General features: G+C 41.9%; 1 protein-coding gene across 1 annotated transcript in view; it reads left to right on the top strand.

The window, feature by feature from the left end:
- pcp4b (Purkinje cell protein 4b) overlaps window positions 1-13,890 on the top strand; it is a 36,229-nt gene extending 22,339 nt beyond the window's left edge. Inside the window, exons 2-3 of the mRNA XM_037118156.1 lie at window positions 1,518-1,569; window positions 13,173-13,890. Coding sequence (XP_036974051.1) covers window positions 1,518-1,569; window positions 13,173-13,303 — 183 coding nt within the window. The 3' untranslated portion in view covers window positions 13,304-13,890. The remainder of the gene's footprint in view (window positions 1-1,517; window positions 1,570-13,172) is intronic.
- Window positions 13,891-16,751: the final 2,861 nt, after the last annotated feature.

Genomic DNA, 16,751 nt, shown 5'->3' with positions numbered 1-16,751 from the left:
ATTGACAAACTCAGAAGAAATGTGTTAGACATACATTAACACAGCCACAATGCGTGTTATTTCTCTGGAGATCGGTGCCTATTTGCAGTTTAATAAGAGGGAAGTGAGCGTGTTTGGAATACAGAGGCAGTACGGCATAGCAACGAAATGGCAGCAGAATAACCACAGCTGAAATTTAGATAAATGTTGCTGCATTAGCATGTAAGAGTGTAATGATTATGTTATATCAGCTAAGTGTTCCTATGTATTTATGAGTATCCAGGTATGACTTTGAGCTTCAGGCTGTTCAGAGCAGATGTTTGGTTGTTTTGTACCGTGGGTGGGTTTTCTTTTTCTCCTTTATATCCTCCATATCTCAGTCTGGCCATTTTTTACACCTCTGTGTCTTGTGAAGTGGAGTGAATTTAAATGAGGGTGTGAATGTAATTTTTTCCCATGTGACCGAGATGATCCAACACTGTATAATTGGTTTAAATTCTCACAGTTGGTCTGTTTAAGATGTGTGATTTCTTCCTCTCTAAAATGGCTTTATGTTTTTTTTTTTTTTTGATTAAACGCTTCTTATATGCAACCTGTAAATATTTTATATCAGTGTATAATATATATTTTGTAATTTCATAAACATTTTCATAAAAAAAAACCACAGTACAGTACACTCACCAGACTTTATTTAATGATTAACATTGGGTTTTGCTCCTTGAATTTTACTGTGAAAAGCGTATTGAATTACAGTATAATCCATGGATGTACTCTGGCTAGAGTGTTTCATTCTAATGAAAGTTGCTCAGTGGCGCATGAAGCCAGAAACGTTTGATGACCTGGATATAAAATCTTCTGCATCGCTTCTGAAAGCCCCGCACCGTTCTGAGGGGCTTGTTGTAAGAGATTATTGAGGAGCCCTTTTTATATATTCTGGAAAAAAACAACTGAGTTTAACATGCTTATGAACACACACATGATGATGCATCTGACAGCTTCTCCACTTTTGTCACTCGGCAGAACAAGCACAGTAAAGCATGAATCCAGTGAGAACTAGGTCATCGTCGCTTCCTGTCAGTGTGTCTCTGACCTCTGTTTTGTCACAGTGCCAAGATGTAGTAAACAGCGTCACCTCGGGCTCTGTTTCACTCCTGGTGGTCGTACTGTATCTTGTCTTTAGGGCCTTCTTACTGTCACAGGGCCATCAGCCTGCAGGGTCTCCTCTGCCCAGCTCATTTGGTCACAACAAGGGGACCCCACTGGCTATAATACTTAGGAATGGAGGCTTTTTGAGAGCGTGCGAGCAGATTAGGTGGCAGCTTAGCCCCCAGTAGATGTCAGAACAATCATGAGGACAAGACTTAATTAGCAAAAGGGCACAGAACAGTGGCGTGTGTTCGGCTCCTTTGGTTACGATGACAGGACTGTGGGTTGCTGTTGTGATGAAAGTCTGGCGGATTTCCGTTTGAAGAAAATGTACCGTGGAAGGGAAAGTCCATCTTATACGTGCTTTCTTTTTTGTCGTTTTTGCATTGCAGAGACAAGGATCTGGAGCAGCTGCTGGCAACAACAAGACATCTGGAGAACAAGGTAAACAAAAACAATATAACAATATTTACTATATGGCTGTTATTTTGAAGACACCATATTTTATCAACATGACATTTTAACAACCTCCTAAAAGAAGCATTTTAAAGTCAGACGTGTGCAGCATGTTTCAAATCTTATTTAAAAGCACCAGCTGGACAACTTGGAGGAGACAGAAAGAGGGACAGAGAATGATGGAAGCGAGGAAAAGGATGGAGGAGGAGGAGGAATGGAGGGTAAATGGACCACAGTTTACAGTACATGGATCGAATGTACCTGAGACAAGCTTTAAAAGCACATCTCACATGATTGACAGTAACAGTATCTGAATGATGGCTGCCAGCAGAATCTACTCCAGCAACCTGGCCTCGGAGCTTTCCATCCGTCAGATCCCATCATGATCCGATGGGAGTTCAGGGGTGTCATGTCATCGTTGACATGACACGGAGAACATTTTATTGCAGGCATCTGAACTGGTTCAGTTGTCTATGCTCCATGACTCATTAAGATGAAGTACCATGTAGGAATGCTGCCTCTGAGCAGTTCAGCCCTGCTAATTATAGTTCGGTGTCACAGAGATCATGTACCACACCACTTTACGTTTTCCTTATCAATCTCTTGACAAGGCTGACGGTTGCGCTCAGCGCTGATATTCTGACTCAGCTGGGCGAAATAATACAGACACCAGGGGACAAAACCAAGATGACCATCTCGCTCTCTGACGATTGCCTCCCTGAGCAGAGATAGACTGCATGCATCACTTCTGTCCTCGGGGGAAATAAAGTTCGGCGCCATGCACCGAGTGCATTACAAATCATGTTTATTGTTGAGCTTTCTGTCATTAAACCTATCACCGCAAAGCAAATAAAGGCTTCAACGAGAAAACTAATATCTTCCCTGCTTTCACCTCCTATAAATCATGGCGGTGATTTGGTGCGTCGCCCTGACTCAGCACCGCAGATGGAAGCCTGAGATGGAAGCCGGGAGAATGGGCTGTTTGGATCTTATAACATAGTGTGCTCTGTAATTTATTCAATAAATGCATTCGACTGCATTTATATAGCAATTTTCTGGTCTGACCCACCATTTAAGTTATTTTACAACCTATTCTCACACACACACACGTTCATACATCGGAGGCAGAGGCTACCACGCATCCCATTCATAATTCACACACACACGCACACACACCCTCACTCACAAACACACACTTGGATCATCGGGGTTCAGTATATTGCCAAAGTACACGTTATCTTGTAGATGCTACTGTAACTGGTTTATAAAAATAGGAACTATTTATTCCAGTAATAAGAGCATTAAATGTGCAATATGTAAGAGTTGGCCACCTGTAAATTTTACACTCAAACAGTTACTGCTAACTGTAGCTGCCCTTAGTTAGTTAGCTCAGTTAGCCATGCAGTAAGCGGTTCTGACTGGGATCCCAGGACCAGGGAAGTGTCTGTGTCTACACTGCTGGCAGAGGAGCTTTGGATCAGGTTAGGCTGGGGCTAGCTGGTTAGCATGCTAACTTCTGTAAAAGTTTTTGTTGATCTAGGGTTTCAGCTAAAACTATTTGCAGATACCTACTTCAAGTCTTCTACAAACTAACAGGTTTTAGCAGCAATGTCTTTGATTGTCCAAAGATCAAGTTTCTTACATGATATAGAAATATTGATGTGAAAAAATCTCACTTTGGAGTGATTTTGGTTGCAGTCAAACTGTGTATAGATATATCACACATGGTATATGTAAATCACACCAAATGGATCAGTTTGGAATAAAATCTATTTCTTATACAATAAGACATTTGTCATCATATGTAAACATTGTGTGTTTAATTTACTGTCATTCTTTGAGAAAAAGAATGATGAGCTGAAAGTCCGAAACTGACGTCATAATTTTTTAAACTGGTATTTCAGTTCATTTGAGTCGAGGATCTGTATTAGACTGTTACCCAACGTTCTGCACTGTATCCAGCACCGTTGGCCCTAATCAACCCTGGTCAGTATATAATCGTTAGCATGCCGACTCAGTGTGAGAGGGAGTCAGTGAGAGCGGCTGTCAGAACAACAAGCGCAGTGAATCAGTCGTTTCATAAATCAAATCTATTATTTCTTTCTCTCCTGTCCTCTCTTTTTTATCTTAAATTAAAGGACCATAATTACACCAACGCAAAGCAAAACAAAACCTTGCAGTAGCAGCTTCATCTTTCTGTCAGATGGACTACATTTTTTATTAAATTTCAATGGATTCACTGCAGCGTAAAGAAAGATTGGATTTGTTCTTTGTTTGTTGCTTTACACTTTATGACTATGACAAAGACTGCTGTCCTGTTGTGCTGAATGTATCAAACACCCAGTGTTTTAGCTCAGACTTTACAGTATAATGAGAGCGAGAGTTTGCTCTTTCTGTCTGGCTCAAGTATAGCTGAGATTCAAAGTGTTGTGCAGATAATGATGTACATATCAAAACAGTCAGATACAAAGTAATGGGATATCATGCAACCTTGAACGTGCCTGACATGCTCTATTCCACTTTTAGACTAATGATCCTCCGGGGATCATTGTTCGCACTGCACCTTTAGAAAACTTCACGGGTGCTAATTTAGAAGGTCACAAAAGGCACCGTTGACCTTCCTATATTCCATGTTGTGTGCATGTGACATGTTGCTGAGACACTGGAAATGTAAGCGACAAAAATGTTTTAAAGAAGGGCATAGAATAAGAATTGAAACTCAAATGATAATTGATTTTTAATTTCAAGTGTGTGTAGCCTAACAGAGATGTAGTCATGTCAGCGGCATGAATTGCCACATTATTTGTGATTGAAGAAAAGGTCCACACCAGGCTCATGCAGCCACTGACCCAGACTGAAAAAAAAAAAAAAAATCACCTTAAACAGTCACCGTTCAGCAACGTTATTCACCAACGGCAATTAATGGGATCCAGATTACACTCAAGCAGTTGGCTGAGTTGAAACGCTGTGTTGCAGGAGGCTCATTTTTCACTGCCTGTAGGATTCAGGTCTACCTTTCTATTCCCTTAATAAGAAGAGAAAGTGAAGGAAAGTACACAGCCTGCGGTATACACACACACACACACACATGCACACACGAGTGCACACACACACACACACACACACACACACACACACACACACACGCACTCCTTTGTTGTCTGACCTTGACAATTAATTTGATGCCTGGAAAAAACTGCTTTCCCAGCGTGTCTGAAGCGTGCCTCTCAATGTAGAGAGAGATTGGGCGAGAGAGAGAGCTCTTAGAGTGGGTGGGTGAGGAGGGAGCAACGCTGCTATTGACTCTCGCCCACTCTGCATACCCCCAGCACACAGTAGTCTTTAGAGACAACCTCTCACAGGCTCAAGGACAGCCACAGAGGGATGTATTCGTATTCACCCGCACTCATTTTTGAGCTGGGTAGGTACGGGTACATGCAACCGTGACGCACCTCAGCGATGCAGCAAAGGCTGATAAGAGCAGTAACAGTGAAGCGGGGACGATGGGAGTGTTTATTGTAAAGATAACGGCACAAGATTGATTGTTTATCAGATGGACACAATTGGATCTAAATTTCACCGCTTTGCTGCGCTGGGCTGTTTACTTTGAGACACAAAATACAAAGTGGATGGCAGACATTCAGAGTCAGGGGACCATCAGTCTTTGTTCTTTATGAAAGAGGGAGTGTTAAGAGGAGTCAGATCCTTTACTTAGTAAAAGTGGCAAAACCACAGTATACAAATACACAAGCAAATGTCAATCCAAACGTCTACATGGAAAACAATAGCAGTATATACCTAAATTGTACTCATTATGTAGAAAGGCTTCTTTTCCCATATTATATTGTTTTGTAATACAAGAATGAAAATACTCACAAAACACACTCCCTCACAGGCCCCCAAAAAACCCTTTTAATCTTCCTGCGTGACATTGGTTGACATGGTTGGAGTCCAGATGTCGTGTATTTGGGCCATATGCTCCATATGTTCACTGACCTCATGAGTCCAAGCACAACACAGACGGTCCCTGTCAGTGTAACAGCTGGGGCAGCGTGGGCTTACTACAGCTTTACATCATACTGTACAAACAGAGCACGCTGACAGGGACATTACAGGGAAACACTTGGTAATCCTTTGGTCTGATGCTATCATATGTGAATTAATCATCTGCTTGTTCATGCAAGGCACCACAGTCGGAAACTGCTCCATCTCTGAACGTGTCAGGCTTTCTGAGTATTGTTGAGGAGAAACGTGGAAACTGCCACGCCAACAGCACCTCCCCCCGTGTTTCAAAAAAGGCACAGGCGTAATTCCAAATTGGCTCACCTCAGAGATCAAAGTCATCCTTTTATAATTAGCTGGCGACAAGCTCTCAAAGTGAAGACGACCCATTTACTGCACACTTTTTTAATTAGCTTTACTGTACTCATGTATAGCCGTAATGAATTTGTCTCATTCTGTCAGATAGTGTTGGTAAATTCACACCAGATCGCTGTTTCAGAAGCATCCAGTGCTAGAGAGAGCCGCTGGAACCACACATTTCCTCTGAAGGTCTTTGAACATCCCACGACCGCGTCCAAGTAGGTTACGCAGACGCTTCCGCCCCAAAGCAAAATAGGAGTTGACACACACACTGAAAAAGGAGGCGCACAGTAGCAATCAATACAGAGCCAGTCCTTCATGTGTATTTGTGTATCGATCGCCGAGGTCTGTCTCACGCTTTGTTACCCCTCTGGCGTTTCAAGGCCTCAGGGGTCACTGATATTTTCTTGACTTTAACACACTGACTTTCAAACACCGGTAGGCACTGTACACACACACATACACACACTCTCATGTATACACACAAATAAAGTCAAACACTGAAGTATATTTTGAAACATATCCTTATATCTTGATGACAATAGTTTTCCAGTGACTCCCAAAACAACATGTACGACTGGTGCTAGCATGGCCAGCCCTACTCTGCCTCTGATGGATTCACCCTAACCCTAAACAACCCAACCAGCAATGACAAGAAACAAGGTACGAGCCAATCAGAGGCAGAGTAGAGTTATAAGTGGTTAATGTTTTGAAACAGTCTCAGTTTGGTTAGATTTAGGAAACGATCCTGTATTCTGTATTACACTGAGATCGTTGCTCTTTATACTGCGTTACCTGACTTCCCTCTTTGCCATCGTCATAAAAACTACGGCCACCGGAGGTCGCCGTCTAACAGTAAAGTTTAAGACGTTTTTGGAAAGGATGGTGTAATCTTTTGAAGACATGCCTCTGAGTCCAGATCCTTCAGCTCTGAATGGTGGATGTCTTATTCTTTACATTTTACGGCCACTGGAGTAAAAGCTGCCTCATCTCTGATGAATCTGTATTTGTAACATGGCGTGAGATTTTTTTGAGAACAGCAAGGCAAGATGGGATGGGAATTAAAATTAAATTAAAAAAAAAACAAACAAACCCTATCTTATAATAGCACCAGACAATGAACACATGAAAAAAAAAGTATTGTATTTGTTTTGTTTAATTTACCAAAATTGAAACATCGAGACATTGTACTTCCATCTACTAGATGAAATGGCCCTTTCCCCTGCACACATCTGAGGTATTAAACTTAGAGGTCTGTTTGAAGATTCAATTGCAGAGAGTCACTGCACACTTCCCATCTAACACAGGTCATGTCTTCCAAGCCGCGATCCACTTACCATGATTGTTTACTTTCATTTTCAGTCACACTGGGTGGTTAAACACACAGATGGTTTTGAATTGTGTCTGTCGTGTTGGTAATTTCTTGCAGTTTATGCGGGAACATTCATTATAGGGAATCTACAAGCTTCTTAACAAACGGCTTGATGAGACACAAACTGTGCTGTGACCCGTGAGTCCAAAAAATAGATTGCTATTTAATTTGCAGCGCTGGATTCCTGTTAGTAAAGAGAGAAATCACAGAAGAAGCCTCGCTAAATCTGCCACAGATTGTATTATTTAAAAACACAATGCGGTTAACTTGTAAATTAAAAACAAATGTAATGTAATACATGTATTTAGAAGCAACTCCTGCAACTAATGAATAATGTTATAATCATGAGCATCACCAGCTGTTAAAATTTTCATTAGAATCTGATAATAGATTTCACCTTATCATTATCAAGTAACTAGATTGCAGACTATAATGGATATAGAATAATGAAGCTATCAGCATTTACACTGGTTCCTTATGAACCCTGCTTTCACTCACCTGTGTTGTTATTTGTGACTCAAAGGAAAATGGGAACAATCCACAAGTCTTTACAAGCAGGGAAAAGTTGTCTGTTGCCACTTGAAGTGATAGTTGTACATGAAACACTGAACATGATAAAAGCCCATCACCAGGACCAAACTGATGTTTGTATCCTGCTCTGATACTCAGTTTATTATGATATTGTTGAGCAGCTGTAACCACTAAATATTTTTTGTCAAGTGAATAATTTAGTTGATTTAGTTCAGTGTCAGTTGGTTATTTCAGCGTTCAAGGCGGTCTTGCAGTACATCTCACCATTTTAGAGCCCTTCATGTTTTGCAGGTATACAATAACGAGTGTCGGGGAGCGTTCAGTCTCCGACTTGAGCTGTCAGGCGTTTCATTATCACCCCTGGCATTCAGGCATTATTTCTGCCAACCATAATTACACTGCAGCCTGCTAAAATAATAACAAAAAAAGAGACCTAGAGCAAAGACTACAAAAACATTACTTTGATTTATTTTTTCTTACTTGCAGAGAAAATACTGTCTCTTTTTATTTTTTTTTTTACATTTTTTTTAAATGAGCTAAACTATGCTGCGGATTTTGAGCCTCCAAGAGGAACAAGGGGACTTCAGTATATTTGTGACTGAACGTGCAAATGTGACTTGATGGAAATTTTTGTCACAGATTCATCACACTGCAGTGTCCAAGGCTCCAACAGAGTCCACATACTGTGTAAAACACTTTAATACCAAGTTCCACTTTAACTTCCATGATCCGTCTCTCTTGTCTCAAGGTCTAAAAGTCTTCCTTTAATACGTCTCGTCCTCCGCTTCCACAAATCCCCCTCATGGCTCAACTAGTTTGAAGCAGTGAAATCAATAAGTCGTCCCAGCTTTCACTGTTCTTCGGAGCAGCTTTTAAAAGACATTTTGAAACACAGCCAACCAAGGATGGTCTTATCATGACCCATTCCATCTCAAAACTATAGATAAAGTTAGCAACTTACAGCAAAGTCATGTCTTAAGAGAGTAAATCCACTGAGCCTCAGACCTAGTAGCATATAGGCTTCTATTGCAGCAAATAAATAAAGACATTTTTCTCCTCCGCGCTGAAAGCACAGTCAAGATGATCCAGAATGGCACTCTGACAGCAGATATTAGATTCCCATTAGGTGCAGACAGGGACACCGAAAGTGCTGCCAGAGGTAATAGGTTTGATAATCCGCTGTGTGTGTCGAGGAGGAGATGAATCCTCGAACTGAGGAGAACGATCCGTCATCGTCACACATCATCCACCGACTCCTGTCGTATAAAAATGGATGAAAATATGGACTCAACGCCTTTGTCAGGATGATGATGTGATTCCCCTGAAATGTTTAACTGGACTTGAAAAATGGTCAGTTGCAAAAACAATCACTGCTGACAGTTGTGCACTGCTTTAAAGGGATCACTTGAAGGATTGGAGACTAGATGGATGCCAAAGTAGTATGAACGTTCACCCACTCCTGCATTATCTTATGAGGCAACTCGATCCATGTGATCAAAAATCCATCGTGCCAGACTTCAAGCTATGTGCTTGTCGTTGAACACAGTGATTCAACCGATCACCGTCCTTTGAGGAGCAGCTGCGGAGGTGGTTTAGATCTGACGACCAGGGAGAGGAGCGACTGTTCATTTGAAAACAACAATGGCAGCTCCTCAAGAGGTTAGCCTAGCTGCCATAGCATCAATACTGTCAGAACTGGAGAACACATTTCATTGGAAGAAGAGCGACGAATGGCACTGAAGGCCTTTCTCGATGTAAAAAGTGTTTTCGCTCCTCCCTCAACTGGCTTCAGTGAGCGTTGGATTTACCTCTCCCGCTGTTGATCCTACTGGCAGAAGTTAGCAGGTGATTGGATGAACCATCTGTCTTTCTTTCTGTCTATCACGGGCTAAGTGTTTTCTGAAAGTGCTCGCCATTTTCCAAACAATTTTTAGTCGCGGATTGCCAAATTGTCCCGTGTGTACGGCCATCAAGTCTGTGAGGTTAGCATTTGCAGACTGAAAGTACCCTCCTGACTGAAAGCCTATTGGCTGACAGTTTGTTATCCCAAGATCGCCACTTGCTCTGAAAAATACAAACTCTCCCTGCAGCTAGTTCAATGACTGTTCAGGCCCTGTCCATGGTGCAAACCTTTGATTAAGGGTATATCTCTGGCCTGAACCATATGACACATTCTAACCCCCTAACCCTAATGAGACAAGGAAAAGTAACTACAGGGAATGAGTGTTTTTGTAACAACATGCCTTCAGAAGCAGTGGGGCTCTAATTTTCAGACTCCAGGACAAATGGGCTTTTGGTCCAATGAGACATTTTTCACACTGTTGGGGTTTCATAATGGGCTGTCTGCAGCGTTTGAAGTGAAGGAGTGCCTGTACGTCCCCATATTCCCAAAAACCAGTACCAACACATTGACCATTGGGACCAATGGGATTTGCCAATGGCCAGTCCAGACTATTCTTTTGTTCCTGGATACTGTCCACTTTTAGCGTGACACACAAACAAAGCGCTTCAAGCATCACCAGAGAAGAGCAGGCAACTGAGATCATTAGCGTCATGTAAAACCCCCTGATGATGCAGTTGCTGTGGACTGCGGGGACCAGATGTGGAGGAGGCTGGAAGGAGTAGCAACTTATGAGAAGCACCGGCTGTCAGAAGAGTCCCTCATTTGTATTATGGCTAATGTTGTACCAAGGCCCGGTTGAAGCACACCGTATCCCCATTTCCTGTAGTGGCAACTTCCTCAATGTGAAGTGTCTCTGACCACGATGATGTTCTTTGTTGTCAGTTGTCGTCAGTTACAACCTTCCTTCCAGCACCATATCGCGTCATGCCCGTGCCTCCGCTCCACACTCACTCTGACAATCTGGACCTGTTCTTGAAGAGATGTCAGCAGCTTGTCGCGCAAAGATTATGAACATGTCTGGTGTTGACACGGCGGAGGGCACAGCTCAATAACTAATGCTGCCGGGATGAAAACAGCAGGCATTAGAGCGCTGGAAAATTCAATATCAATTAATGCGGGATTCAAAGCTCGGCTCGACACAGCAGTTAGTGTTTCCTCCTTGAACGGTAAGACAGAGGTACTCAAGCTCAGCCCCGAGGGAGCCCGAGGATTAGCTGCACAGTCAATACATGAGTCGCCTCTCTGCTTTCCCGCCTTTGGTCCTCCTCTCTCCCGTTTCTCTCTCTCTTGCTGTCTATCATCAGTGTTTCTCTGCAGTTACCTCTGTTGATTACACTCAAGCAGATCAATCCTCTGCAGAAGTGTTGAGCGGCAGAGAAATGGAATTACCCCCATGCTGAGCTGTGTTGAGAAACAGTTTCTTGCTCTGAGTAGCGCGAAGGTTAAAATGGGTAATGATGATCGGGTTTGGATTTTAATCGCTTTAGACTGATGTTGAAAGGACCGTTTAGAAACAACCAATTTTGTCATCAGTTCCGTCCAAATCATCCTGTATATTCCAAAAGCAGAGCCTGCAGCACAGTTTTTTTATCGTGCCAGAGACACACGTGTCTGCTGATTGTTATTCTCGGCGACATAGGCTGTCGCAGACAGACGTTCGGGCCACGGTGAAACTTGCTTGGGTAAATGTTAGCTTGTCATAACCTTTCAAAGTCCCAAATATCCCAGCCTCATTATAGCCTGAAGCTCCGCTGCTCTCCTTTCTGCAGCACGTTTCTGCGCTACCGTGAAGAGACAACACATTTTAAATCAATAGAAGAATAATATCAGGAACACTGTCACTGATCGGACTGTTTTGCAGGGTCCGTTTCTCCTTCAGTTCCTTTTTTGTCCTGTGTATAGATGTTTAAACAGTTTCAGTGCAAATTGTAATTATCCAAGAAATGCTTCTTGATCATTCGAAAAACAGCAATTTGCTTGCATTCACCTGCATCTCACAAAAGTTTAAGTAATGATGAAGCTTTTAATGTGAATCTTCATGTAAACGTGTTTAACATAAACATAAACCAAGATTCTTGCTTATTAAAACATGCATACATATTATGTACATGTTATGCAAAATGTATATAGTAGCAGGCATATACTTTATATTGTACATGTCCTGTTTAAAAGCAGATCAAGTGACAGTGTAATCATAGGACGTCCAAAAACACCCATTTCCTTCAGTCAGTTCATTGCTAAATGCTCTTATCTGCAATAGTCTTCTTTACTTCTTTGTTTGTTAGGACCTCATTGACCAGGAGATAAAAACACTGATTCCTCCTAATGCCTGCTGAAATCAGCTTCTATCAGTTTTTACTGGGATTACGGTCGGTCGTGTCCTCTTGGTCGGTGTTAGCTGAGCCGTAGAGAGGATTAAGAACTGCGGATCAATTCATGCTTTGGCCCCTGACCTCAGGAAACAACTTTACAATATATTTGACGTTGCTGCTGTACAGAGAGAGGCTAAACGTGCAGCCTAACGGCCGACATCTCACGCCCGCTTCACTCAGAGTTTGAGCTGTTAACGTTTGGCTGTCGATTCGGGGTCCCAAGGGCCAGCTGGAGGCATATACAAGAAGTATTTTATTCCGTATGCTATATTTGCATATTACAGTAAGTCCTGTATATATCATACAGGAAGAAAGATCAGGCATCTTATTTTGTTGGAAAATAGCCCTGTTTGGCTACACAGCTTTGGCCGTGTACTGCTTTTGTTAACGCTTTGGAGAAAAAGTTGGCCTTATAAGTAACTGTATTAAGATAGTTAACTGGACATGAAAACATGTTTCCAATCTAGTACTGGCACAACCTACATGTGTACTGTGGGTGTTCAGCACCACGTGGGAGGATCTTTGTTTTGTGCCAGTTTTTGTTGGTGCTGGGTTGTTTTTTTTTTAATCTAAAGGTCACAAGGAGGACTTGGTGTTTGTAACATGAGAAGAGCACCAACTCAAAATGTTCATCCTTTTTTTCCCAATGTAAATAAAAAAAGGAATAAAACACTCCATTGAAAAACTAAATAAAAAATCTATCATTTTAACACATTTGAAAAATTCACAATCATGAAAAGATGAAAAAATTGCTACAATTAAACATGTAATTATGATGTGTAACTATAATCTAGCTACGAATTTTTCCAAATGTGTTCTGATCATTGTTACCTATTCTTGTAAACTGACGTGTAAAACCTATGATGCCATTAAAGCAGACAGACACGCACCTTATAGCTTTTCCTCACACTTTCACCCCTCGTGTTTTTTGGTTTTAGAGAAGCAATTAAAAAAAAAAGAAAAAAAAGAAAGAAAAACGACTTGGCCGCGTGACTCACACCAGTCTTGTACACTGCAGTGCGTCACACCCCTCATTTTCTTTTCCTTCCAGATGCGTCCAAGACAGATGTCCCGGAGGACTTTGACATCGACATGGAAGACCCTGAGACCGAGAAGGCGGCCGTCGCCATCCAGTCCCAGTTCAGGAAGTTCCAGAAGAAGAAGCGTGTTGAGAAGTCCTAGTGAGCGCCGCGCTGCTCTGCCACTGTGTGTGGAGACGGCAGGTGGAAGCGACGGCACGGTGACGATGGTGTGACATTTGCATGTAAACAAATTCATACCTGTTGGAACTGCAGGGGGCTGTGATTGATGGGGTTGGGGGGGAGAGAATGCAATAGCTTGTTTATCATATGACATGTCTGTGAATTTTCATTATCCTATTATTATAATTACTATTTATTATTTGACTGCTGTATCAATAACTAAGTAAGAGGACGATGAAGATGTGGTTTCTGTCCTCGTCCATGTATCATGAAGTCTAGCTGGTGTTTGCGTTAGAATATGTTTTTGTACTTATCCTAGCCTCGTAGATAAACCTGCACCCCCCCACTACGTTTCCCAAGAAACACCTGTGTTTGTGTGAGTAGATGGAGCGCAAGCTGATGTTAGAGCGGAGGATGTTTGGTTTTTTTTTTTTTTAGGAAATTTAGCCTGGAGCTTTCCATCCTGAACAGAATATTTCACCCCGAGGCATTTTTTCTTACCTGCATGGTAATGTCAAACTGTGTATCAATGTACATTGAATAAATAAAGACTCTGTGTGGAACTTGTCTACAGTGCATGTAAATGCTGAATTTGACCGAACACTCCAGCTACATGTCAGAAGTGGCTGCTGACTTGCTGCAGTACTTCTAATATATTGCATTAACATACACTGCAGGGACAGCAGAGGGACGTGTGTTCTGATGACAAACTATTAATAGAAACCTCTTCAGAATGAGCTCAGCTGAATCTATTCCCTTCTCAGCTTGATGACCTTCTCCATGTAGAGCCAGGCGAGCTGATTCCCACTGAGCTGTTCTCAGCTTTAGGCTCGTTAAAAAACACACATCCAACAACCTACACCTGCACGGGTACAGTGTGAGTTCAGGCTCACAGGCTGATATTTAACCGTGGACGACACAATGATCTGAAAACATTATTGCTGCCTTTCTTGAGCCGCTGATAGCAGTTTGAGTAAGACTGAATTTGAGGGAACACTGGCATCCATCTCAGGTCTTAGTTGGCCAGCTGCTGCTCCAGACTTTGTTTGACTTTCTCTCTGTTCTGTGTAAATAACTGGGCGGCCAAGATTTTAGCGGCAAGGCAGCTGTCACAAACAAGCTTCACTCCTTTTAATGTTGATCACAGAGCAGCACAAAGCTTCCATCATTATACAGCTAACAGCTCAGGCACATTATGTGGTCTGCCTCATTAGTCTGCATGAGGAAACATGTGAAAGCACACAAACACTGGCAAAAAAACCCAACAAAAAACACTGTGCTGCCGCCTAAAAGTAAAGTTTTCAAAAGGAATAGCATAGCACAATGTATCTAATGCCTTATACATCAGTTGAGCATCATTTGCTGGTTTCCTATAGAGAAATGGGTCCATGGTTTGTGCTATTTTGGACAGTGGAGCTCTTTCGTAGCCATGCTGGCAGCACAGCTTTGATGAGTGTCAGTAGGTCCACCACTTTTGATCAGACTCAGATGCCTCAACAGCTACTGGATGCTTCTAGTTCATTTTTTATTTCACCTTTATTTTATAAAGAAGTCCCGCTGAGATCAATGGCTGTTCCACAAGACAGATCTGGCCGAGGGAGCAGCCATACAAAATCACAACATACTGAAATGCAACATCAACAACATGATTTACAAAAATGCTCAATAAAGCAGAGCTATCCAAACACCGTGGCCCTCTCAAGAGAGCGTGCCTCCCTCACCACATTCCTTATGATGCCCTTAAATCCAGTGAATATACATAAATGTGTGTAGTTAGGATCTCTATGCAGGATACTCCACGCTCAAGGTTCAAAGTCATTAAAACAGTTTTTCTGCATATCTGTCAAAACCAGAATGCATTAAAAAGCAACCGCTTGGAGGATTGCTTTAAAAATACAGACAACCATGCTCCTCAGAGCGTGAATTCTACCCTAGATAAAAAGTTTATAATCAAGAGTAGGGCATAAAAAGATAATTATTAGTTAAAAAGATGAAATGATGACAAATAATTATAAAATGATGACACTAAAGATCAAAGTTGAGATAAAACATTTTAATTACAAGACTAAAAAAGTCATGATTATAAATAAAAATTGAAATGAAAAGTTGAAATTATATTGAAGAAGTTAAAAATTATGGAACAGAAAGTCAAACAAATTACTTTTTATCTCATAAATTTATACTTTTCACCTCATTATGATTTGAATATGTTTTTACTCAAGCTCAGTTTTCACCTTATTTTTTCTTCTCTTTAACTGGCAGAAATGGGCCTCTACAGTTGTAGGAGCTCTCTGTTAACAAAGAGGTGTGTCAGGTGTGCATACAGGATCATTATCACGATCAGGATCATACAGTGTCACTAATAAGAACTCTGCTCCGATGAAAACTCTGAACCAGCGGTTAAACAACACGTACGCAACTGTAACCTGATCTCCTCACAAAAGTCGTTTCCCTCTTTGGATGACACTCAGTGGTGTCAAGCATCGTCAGGAATTCAAGATGTCAAAAGGTTAAGAAGAGCAAGAGCACAGAGATGGGTCACTGAACTGTATTATATCAAGGTCAGTGATGACCTTTGCACCCCGGGGAATTGCTCCCCACAGCAAATCAGCTTTGTAAGCCTGAGAGGATTAAACTGTGCTGACAAGAGGAGCCCATTCCTTGATATTCACAGCCAGATGGTTTACAGTGCAAAAGAAAATGCAGCCATTACATTTTGATGGTGTCTACATTTCCATGAACAAAATGACATGACAAAAGTGACAATACTGCACAATCCTCAAATAAATACAGAGCAGGTTTAGTGTGTAGTCCCCTTCCTTGAAAGGCCTGCGGTGACCTTTAGATTTCCACTGAAGGTCGCTGCCTTGTGGAAGTAAAAGTCTCGCTGCACCTCCTTGTTTGTTTGCCTGCTTGTTATGTTTTCCACTCGGAAGGCTGCTAAGAAGGATCCTGTCAAGTCATCCAAAGGTCCACAGAGGACAACAGTCCTCCCGAGGCCCCGCTACTCTCTTTCCTGTGTTTGTGTGAGCGTGTGGTAATAGAATTTAAATCATGATATTAACATATGGAGATTTTTCTTCAGATCCTGCATGAGGACTCTCCTCTCCTCTCCTCTCCTCTCCTCTCCTCTCCTCCAGAGGGGAATTCTGGGAGGTTGACAGTGAACTGTGTCATCACCTGTGGGTGTTCACGTCCTCCCTGGAGTACGGCTGGCAGGTGTACTTCTCTCACCTCGAAATTGGAGATAGATTGCAGCGCCGCAGTCTCCAGACAGAGTTGTACTATTTTGAAGTTAATGTTTGGGGGGGAGGTTTTAAAGTCAACGGAGGCACCTTACTTTTGCACAGCAGAGTAAATACATCATCAGTGTACTATAGATGACAATGAGAGGGGAAACGTCATTGCACGTCTTCTGCCCTTTGCCT

Source organism: Acanthopagrus latus, chromosome 2 (assembly GCF_904848185.1).
Source record: "Acanthopagrus latus isolate v.2019 chromosome 2, fAcaLat1.1, whole genome shotgun sequence".
NCBI classification, from domain to species: Eukaryota; Metazoa; Chordata; class Actinopteri; order Spariformes; family Sparidae; genus Acanthopagrus; species Acanthopagrus latus.
This window is presented reverse-complemented; position numbering and strand designations above follow the sequence as displayed.